General features: G+C 44.4%; 1 protein-coding gene across 2 annotated transcripts in view; it reads left to right on the top strand.

Annotated features, from left to right (window-relative positions):
• The first annotated feature begins 419 nt into the window (after positions 1–419).
• The window catches only part of LOC143208650 (uncharacterized), a 29,649-nt gene continuing 20,322 nt past the window's right edge, over positions 420–9,746 (top strand). The window contains exon 1 of one of the 2 annotated variants that reach the window (XM_076423241.1): positions 420–9,418. In XM_076423241.1, the coding sequence (XP_076279356.1) occupies positions 9,377–9,418 (42 nt within the window). In that variant the 5' untranslated portion in view covers positions 420–9,376. The remainder of the gene's footprint in view (positions 9,419–9,746) is intronic. The other variant, XM_076423242.1, reaches the window with a different exon arrangement.

Raw genomic sequence — 9,746 nt, 5'->3', positions numbered from 1 at the left:
CACGAGAAAGCCACGGGAGGAAGGGGCCCGTCTCTCCCGGCCTTCCTCGACGAATTTATAGAGGAGAAATTAGGAGGTTTATAGAAGCTGTGCGCGGTAGCTAACCGTAGATCATCATTAGAGGCCCAACTGGGCTGCTATGTACGGATACATATGTGCTGTGTCGGCCACATATTTACCGGCGTGCCAGGGCACACGGACTCGAGATCCGACGACCCGATCCGATCCGATCCGACGCGATCCGAAACCATCTGAGACGATGCTGGGGAGTCTCGAGCCAAGCCGAGTCTCGAGCCGGTTCGGGCACCCTTTCTACCCGGGCCCGAGAACAGACCGATTCTCTTTTTGACCGCGTGCGCCTTCTCGATCGTGGCTCACCGGTGGGATGGGGGGGGGGGGGGGGGGGGGTAGAGGGATATTTTTCTTCGATGCGTTCCGCTACCACCACCGCGACCGGTCATCGGACATTTCTGAAATATATACACAGGACTTGTCGGAGAATCCTTCCAAAAGAAAAGGTGGATGAACACCTAAACGAGCAAGGTTGTTTCGGTTCGATTTGCGTATGCATACTACCAGCAAAATCGTGGTGTATTCTCGGTCACCGTCTCGCCCGGCGTCCGCGCTTGTTGCCCTCACATCCGAAAGAAACAGGATATTTACGACAGAAATTCCGACGGACAAAAGGTGTTGCCGAGATTAAATGGCTCCGACAGAAATTAGCGGATGGGGATGAGAATATAAAGCACGCAGAAAACCGATCGGTTGATGATCACCCGAAACGACCCTCGAACTCGAAATAATTGCCGGTGTTTTCGACATTTGAATTGGTGGGTGGCGCACCGTTAGAATGTGAGATTTCCTTATAGTCTTTATTCCCTTTTAATGTTTATCCCTTTGCGCTCGGAGCTATTTATCTGGAAAATTAAACATTTCTTCCGATCCAGAATATTTCCATTTCCTGTGATTTTTTTGAAATCGTATGGATATGAAATTGGTAGAATACCTCATAGAATACCTAAATGATTAGTAATTGATTAAGTACCGATATATTTAATAATGTAAACAATATTTTGAATAATGGTACAGCCATTTTTAATGGTGCCTCAGAGGGAACAACCGAGTGCAAAGGGTTAATTTTTTAAATTTATGATTAATTGTGTTATATTAAAAGTTTTTCGTTATGTGTGCTATGATGTTGTCCCTCTATATCTCGTTTAATAATTCTACTTCTTTAAATAAAAATAGATAAGTTAATGAATTTGTTATGTTTAATAAACAGAAATTACATTAATTTCAAAGTGTGCTATTTTTTCGTGCCTGAGTGTAGAAACTGTGATCAGTTCGTGTTCTGATTGGACAATGAACCGAGCACATGGACACTTGCTGGCACCATTACAAATTATTTCGCAGATTTCTCAGTTTCCAGACACACGTTGCAGGCAGTATTTCCTTTCTCCTTCTGCTCTCACCCCGAGCGGACCCTACTAACTGTACATTGTTCCAATGAATACGTGGCTATGGTGGTCGGAAAAGGTCTCGGCTCGACCGGCAGTAAGTATCCCTCCGGTACGTGCGGGCTCGTTTACCCATTTCCAAAATGGTTCCGACTTGCAGACACAAAACTAATTTGACTTTCTTCATGCGATACAGGAAATCGTGATCTTCACACGTACGTGACGCTGGTCGCGAACGTGTTAATCATTTTAATTATTCGATGATCATCGATACTTTTAATTCCCTTATATCCTTCTACTATTTCACGTTTCATTTAGTCATTTTGATAGTGAATTCCTAAAATTCCCGGTCTACTTTGCCGAGGATCTTCCACGAAGAAGTCGCGGTGTGTCGAGACGGCGGGGATGACTATAATTTCAGAACAGTGTCGAACAGCACACGTGCATTCGGACGAACATGATTTTTGTGAACACGGTGTTATCGTACACCGTGTATACGGCTAATGGACCTTAAGGAAATCTCACATCCTAACATCGCTAGAAACCAATTCATTCGCTAACTTCCTCGAGTCAGACTAGAGACGATGATTTCTATCCGTTGCATTTACACCGGCGTCAAATTCTGCTTTGCCGACGTTAATCCTCAGAGTGACGATCCTGAGGCGTCACTAAACTTGCTACACTATTATTCAAGATATTGTTTGCATTATTAACACGGTCCGTGACGTCACATGTTATATATGTTTATATTTAATAAATCACTTAACATTCAAGTATCGCATGAGGTATTATATCAGTTGCATATCCAGAAAATGAAGAAAATCATATACATAGAATAGAAACGATCTGGATTGGAAATAATGTTTAATCTTGAAGACTCATTTTGATCACGAATTCCTACAATTCCCTGTCTACTTAACCGAGCATCTTCCCCGAAGAAGTCGCGGAGTATCGAGACGGCGGGGATGACTATAATTTCAGAACAGTGTCGAACGGAACGTATGCATTTGTACGAACACGATTTTTCGCTGTTCTCGTGTCCCACGTGATAACGTACACCGTGTATACGGGGATATTTTTGGGATTCGAAGTCGAACCGCGTCGTCAGGATGCCAACGACGATGAGATCCGCGGTCGTTTCTGTAAACCGGTTGCGCGGACGCCGCCTGGAATCTCGAGTGAAAGTAATGAAGTCGGGACGAAGCGCGTAATACGCGAGCACGCGTGCTGCCGGCTGGCCCGCGTTTAGAAGCGTAGAAATGACTTTCGGTGAACAACCATAGCGCTAAAAGCCGCCACCGAAATATCTCAATCCGTGGCGTTGATCCTGGAGGGCCGTTGCTTGGTCAGCACGGGGAGTTTATCGCTCATCAATTTCGATTCCCTACGCTCTCACGGTCGAACGTTGAAAAACCGAACGCGAGAATCGGGTCCACGGGAATAAACAATCGTTGCGTTAAAACCGCGAGAACCGATTCTCCGGGACGATAGTTTTGTTAAAAACGGAGAACCGAGGAAAAAGAAAACGGAAGAAAACGAATTGCCCAAGGCTTAAAAACCTCGGATCGATAATCGTTAGGGATAATCCGTGTTCGAGGGTAATTTAGGTGTTGGTTAGAACGTCGGTGACAGGCGCCTTGTTATGCACACGAAAACTCACAGCAACCCCTTCCAAAAAGACCAATACGAGTTGTAAAAGAACCGTACTAAGGTCCCCTACTGTAGGCGGGTTGTAAAAACTCCGAAAACAAGGTAGAGTCGATTGCAGGGATTACAAAGAAGGCTCTGGCAATATAACCGTTTATGGTAGGCGCAGGCTAAGGTTGATTGCTGGCAACAAACTTGACGCGTTTTTTTAGATACAACCGTTTGGTGTCGTGCCATTTGTCCTTCACGCTCTTTTCCACCTTTCGCTTTCGCTTTGTTTCTTCCTTGCTCCGACATGACGCGAAAATGGGAGTGCCGAAAATATGCGAATCGATGACTCTCCAGGATTCTCGCCGTTTCGCAAGATGACGCGACAACCATCATCGTGGGGCTAAAATATTAATACGGAAACGTCGACGAGGTACAGTCCTTTCTGGTCCAGGAGGGATCGAAGGGCGAATGGGGAAGCTGGAGGAGGGAAAACATTGGGGCGGAGCCTGAAGCCCGAACACGGGAGGAGGAATAAAACGCGCAAACTCGATACACGCCTCTCTCTCTCTACTCCTTTCTCTCTCTCTCTATTTTTCTCTCTGTCCCTTTCTCCGGAGTTCCTCTCGCCTTGCACTCCGTGTACGACCTACCCCGTCCGGTTTTCCTCTTTTCACCTTTATATAGATTTTTTTACCTAACCTAAACCCTAACCCTTCTTCGTTCCCTGGTTCGCCGAAGCTTGCGCAAAACTTCTCCGCGCTGCTCGTCCTTTTCTCTCGCTCGTCCGCCAACTATGTATCATATTTTCTCTCCTGATAGTGGTACAAGTGTACGCATATTCGACCGTTCGCGAAAAAGTCAGTTCCGAGTCGCGAGCGCGATCAACGCTGAAAATCGATTGGACATAAACACGGTTAAGTAACGCACGACGAGTAACCTCCTGCAATACGATTCAATTTACAGTTGCAATGATTGTAATTACTTTGTTATTCGGAATTTCCTACGTGAAGACAAACGTTTATATTCATGGCTGACCAACTATTCGGAGTTAGTGTTTCTGCCTACAAATTCCCAGTATGGGGAACGAATATTTAATGTACAGCTATTATAGTTGGTTAATTAGCGACCGGTGATTATTGCATAATTTTGAAGAATCTATGGTACATGGCTAAACACTTTTTAATGGAACCTTCAATAGCAACAGGAATTATCATTATGAACTAACAAGTCACCCGATATTATGGAGTCGATATTATGTATGCAAGGGGTTAATCGGAAAAATGATTTACCGCTATCATCAACACGCGTACATATACGTACAGCGAGATGCATTTAGATTTATAACCCTGTCGCGCTGCGTTGCACTTTGCTCGCGGATACGTGTGTAGCTACACAACGCTTAGATGCAACGTTATCATATCGTGTCATTAATTGCACGTTCTGTGGCGCATTGTGAGCGAAAGAAGCACAAGATTTACAAGTCGAGTGAAAGGTATATACGACAATCAATCTGCATCGTTATCGGACAAAAGCTTTTCGATCATGATGCCGAACAATGAGACTCGCCAGTTTACGGTTTGCGAATTTCGTCGCGTAAACGAGAACGTATTGATCGAGTCGTGAAAACACTATACTGTATAATACTGTATAATACACCGGTCGAGTTGCCTCCAACGTTCGTATTACTATCTTACCTCGAGCATGCGACAAATCGTGTGTTTCGAGACCCTTCGCGACTTCATTTCCGTGAGTACGTGTCCGTTCAAAAGTACCTGAACTTATTTCTCAAAAATTTTGGATCTGGGTTGAATATACTCAACGCAAGTCAATATGACCGAGCCTGAAAATTTATGAACCCTCCTTTGCGGGTCCCAGACTTTTTATATTCCTACTGCTTTACATTAGATAATATTTCGCAGTTTGAAACCGGGCCTGTAATGGCAGCAATAAATCAATGGGGAAATTTGTTTCGGGGAAATGGGAAGAGATGCTGTGACACAGGCGGCCCAGGTATACGTAGGATTAAGGTGCACGAATTGTTAAGGAGTGGTCACCGACACCCTGCAATTTTTACAGTGGTTAGTTGGTGCTCGCAAGGTCAATAGAGAACAAAGCACGGCTGAACCAGCACTCGCGGGTTTTTCCGTGCGACAAACGGCCGGGCTTTCAATACAACGAATGGGCATCGAAGAAAGGGTCGAAAGTAAGGTGCTCATAATTACTTGATAGACTCGTCGCGTCCCTGCACAGGTAGATGTAGCATGGTCGGTTCGTGTCCTGATTGGACACCGAACCGGACAAATGGCTTGCTGGCACCAATAGTGAACGGTATATTGAAATTATAAGAATTGCTGCAAATAAATACATTTTACTAGGAAATGCTGCAGTCCACACGGCGAAAGCGGTAAAGAAATACCTTTCTACAAAAATTGTTCGCGTTTTGGAGTGGCCAGCAAGATCTCCGACCTTTTGGTTTATTCAAAATTGTTGGGGACGTCTTGCCAGAGCTGTGTACCGAAATGGCAGAAAATTCCAAAGTATTAACGATTCAAAACAGTGCAAAACAGTATTACAAAATTGTATAAATCTTTATCAAACCGTTTTTCGTTAAGTGTGCTATCACGTTGTCCCTCTATATTTCGTTTAATAATCCTACTTCTTTAAATAAAAATAGATAAGTTAATGAAGCTTCGTTTCATTTCATTCACATACAGTTAAGAAAGGCACACTGAAAATATGCGTATAAACAAAATTGGATTTGTAATGTTCAATAAAGAGAAATTACATTAATTTCAAAGTGTGCTATCTTTTCGTGCCTGAGTCTAGAAACTGTGATCGGTTCGTGTTCTGATTGGACACCGAAGCTGGCACATGGACACTTGCTGGCACCATTACAAATTATTTCGCAGATTTCTCAGTTTCCAGGCACACGTTGCAGGCAGTATTTCCTTTCCCCTCCTGCTCTCGCTCCGAGCGGACCTTACTAACTGTACATTGTTTCAATGAATACGTGGCTATAGGATGGTCGGAGAAGGACTCGGCTCGGCTGGTTGTAAATATCCCTCCGGTACGTGCGAGCTCGTTTACCCATTTCCAAAATGGTTCCGCCTTGCTTCGTCCGCTTCTCCGAACAAGAGAGACTCGAACGAAAATAGGAAGAACGTATCGCCTTCTTTCCTGCGATAAGCTATTCGCATAACGTCGCAGTAGCCATCGGAGGAATTATCGCGCGAGATGTCGTCTAGATTTGCAAGATACGTGTGCACAAGTACACGTAGTACCGTGGATCGGGACATGTGCGATGGCCGTGCAACTCGTTGCACGAGAGTTCACTATCTCTCACTCAATTTGAGCCTCATCCGCCGTAAGCGGATCGACCAGGCTGGCCTTTTAACGTCGGATAGTCTCGCCTCTCCTGGCTGTAGAGCATAGACGCCTATAACAAACATTATCCGCCATAATGCCCTCGTGTAAACATACCTAGCAACGCGCATCGTCCTTCGCTCCTCCGCTCCCTCGTTCCATCTTTTTCCGACGCGAATTCACGCTTTCCCGCTCTCTCTCTCTCTGCACCCGTGTCGCCGCGGTCCATCGACCGGATAAAAACTCGAAAGTTTATTTAGCTGTTTAACGCCCGCCGGGAAGTTAAGTTTTTCGGATAAGCCGCATTTTTAGCGTGGCCCTTGCCTGTTCCTCGGCGTTCTCTTCCGATTCAGCACGCGCCGCTTCTCGACTGTAATTCGATTAAGGTGGTAGAATCGTTTCTACGATTGCTAGGCTGCGCGATGGGGGTTTTCAGTAGTCAAAAGCGCTAGATAAGAGATCAATCTAGACCGTGATGACTTCGAAAGTCCTATTTTTCCTGTCGAAGCTTTATGAAAATGGCTACTTGCGCATCTGTATGCTTCCGAATAATGCAAATTACGCCTCGTAAACGTAAAATTGCGGCCTAGATTGATCTTTCAACTACCGCTTTTGACTACGGAAAAACCCCATTTTTGCATTATCGAGAAATGAGAATGGGCACTCGCACCCTTACATTCCTGGAAACGAGAGTCTACCTTTAGGCACTTAGTACTCGAACGCCGAGGTGCGGTGACCGGCAACATTAAAATTTTCGGCGGCAAGTTTGAACGACGTATGAACATACAAATGAGGGTTGAAATCATGCCATTTTTCCTACTTCCCATAGTTTGGCTATGGCAGACTCATTTTTCTAATGTTTAACAGCCTGGTAATCAAATCAAATTCCGTATTCAAATCTTTCGAATTTATGGGTGAACTACCCATTTGTTTGCATTTAGTTTGTCTACTATCATAGACAAAGGACGGCACGTTTGTAGAATCATACGTCGCTCATACATCGTACACTACTGTTCAAGTTTCAGTTAGAATCAGTTCAGACGTGAACAATTAGTGGACGATTTATAAACAATAAAACAAAGAATGTTAAACAACTTGTTTGACTCTGACACTTCAAACGTGGCTATGATTTCGAATAGCTGGCGGTTACGCGCCGTTGGCGACTTTTTCGCGACGCTAAATTTATACATCTTGCTACACACAATATACAATTTGGTATAGATCATCTACCCCTCGCTCCGCATCCTACCACCTCTAAGAAATTGATAATCATTTAACCGTCAGACAGCGGATTTATAAGTATATTATTGATGATGTTTGAGTCGACGGACTGCTTTACTTATCAATTTCTTAAAACACATTTTTGAAGGCCTTCTAAGTGTTTTCAGTGAGAATAAGCTCCGTATGCACAAAAGAAAATCGATCACGAACATTGGAAATATTCTAGGTCAAAACTGGAGAAACAACGAGTCGATTCTTGTGTAGTCAACCAAAATACCTTGGTATGGAAGAATTTGTTGCAAAAATGCTAATGTTGAGACTTTAAATTGATGTAACAGTGAACAAAGAATGAATATTCGCAGCAGTTTTATAATATTTCTTGAAGAGCATTAAGCCTTCGATAGCGGAGCCCGGGTCTACTTTGACTCAGGGTATCAAAAATGTTACTCAATTACTCGGTTTCCGGCGAATTAATTAAATATATTATATAGCTGCTGTATTTTTTAGGAACAGTAAAACAGTGTATAAGGATGTGTTTTAAAAAAATGATCAATAAAGCAGTCCGTGGACTTAAACATCATCAATGATATAATTCTAAAAATGAGCGACTCGTTCTTCCAGGATTGCAAGAGTGCGGGATGTGCGTTCTCCTTTCCCGATAATACAAAAATGCGGGTTTCAGTAGTCAAATCGCTAGATAAAAGATCGATGTACACTGCCATCGCCCTCAAAAGTCCTATTTTTCGTTTACGAGGCGTAATTTGCATTCTTCTGGAGCATACAACTGCGCATGCAGCTATTTTCATAGCTACATTCTGCCGAATACTGCAAATTACGCCTCCCACACATAAAAATAGGACTTTCGAGGATGATCGTTGAGAAAAATCCCATCTCTGTATTATCGAGAAATGAGAAGGCGCACTCGAACCCTTGCACATCTGGAAACAAGCCTTAACTTCAATTCAAAGAAAGTAACTCCATTTCGACAAAATTTGAAATTTCCATGAAATTCCCACTCCATCACGCCGCTCCGTTCCGGCGAACGGCATTGGTCAACGATCCAAACTTTCACCGAAGTAACGCACGAATCAAATTTGCGTCTCGAGTAGGGTAGTAGGGAAATTCACCTGAAATCGGGAATAATAGGTGGTAGAAACAAAGGTAGCTGGGGCCAAATTCCACTTGCGCCTATTTGGTAGGTGGGTCAGAATTTCCTGAGGCCAAAGCGGGCCCCATGGGTCTCCGTTGATACGACTACCCCCACCGCTCACTGACCCACTCCGTAATCCCCACCCCCGTTCTTGGGCCGGAACCAAGGAAGGACCTGGGAAAGTATACGGGGTTGTCGCAGTGAGGGTAGGCCACAGTTCGTCAGCAACCCTGCAAGGGGAAAGTAGAAGTACCTTCTACCTGAACCGTTACGGTTGTCGTGACACTATCAGTGATTTTCGGTGTCCTTCCGCACTCTTCCGTAGTCCTCCATGGACATCAGTCGATTCCGGAACTCTCGATTAGATTTCAGTAAACTCAGTGACTCCGCGTGTTCTCCACGGTAACCTGGGACTGGGAATTTGTTATCACTGTTGAATTACGGACTGATCAGGACAGAGACTTTCAAAGACAATCATGTTAGTGGATTACGTGATGTGATAAGTGGCAACGCATCTCGTTCGTAACAAACGTTCTGAATCAAGGGCATGTCGACTCACTACGGATATCCTGAAGGAGCATACAGATTGGTAAGCGACCGTGACTGGTTCCGTGTACCCTTTATCTTTCGTCTACCGTCCTCGCTTCCGGTCAACATCGGCGGACTTCTTTAAGAATTGTAAATCGACTCGGTAAGAAAAGAATTTTCTATCGGAGATGTAGTCATCCGCAACAATGGAAGTTAGCTTCTCCCGCGTCGTCGTCCACTGTGAACGTTTCCCTGCCTCGCAAAAGAATGCTAATTTTTCCGTTGCAGCGACGGAGCGCACTTTCGTGCATCTTGTACAATACGTTTCCCAAATAGGCGGGAAATATATTCCACCTTATTCTCGCGAAATGAAACGTCCGGCGGTAACG

Source organism: Lasioglossum baleicum, chromosome 5 (genome assembly GCF_051020765.1).
Source record: "Lasioglossum baleicum chromosome 5, iyLasBale1, whole genome shotgun sequence".
NCBI lineage: Eukaryota > Metazoa > Arthropoda > Insecta > Hymenoptera > Halictidae > Lasioglossum > Lasioglossum baleicum.
Note: the sequence above shows the minus strand (reverse complement) of the source record. Positions and strands in the feature narration are given on the sequence as shown.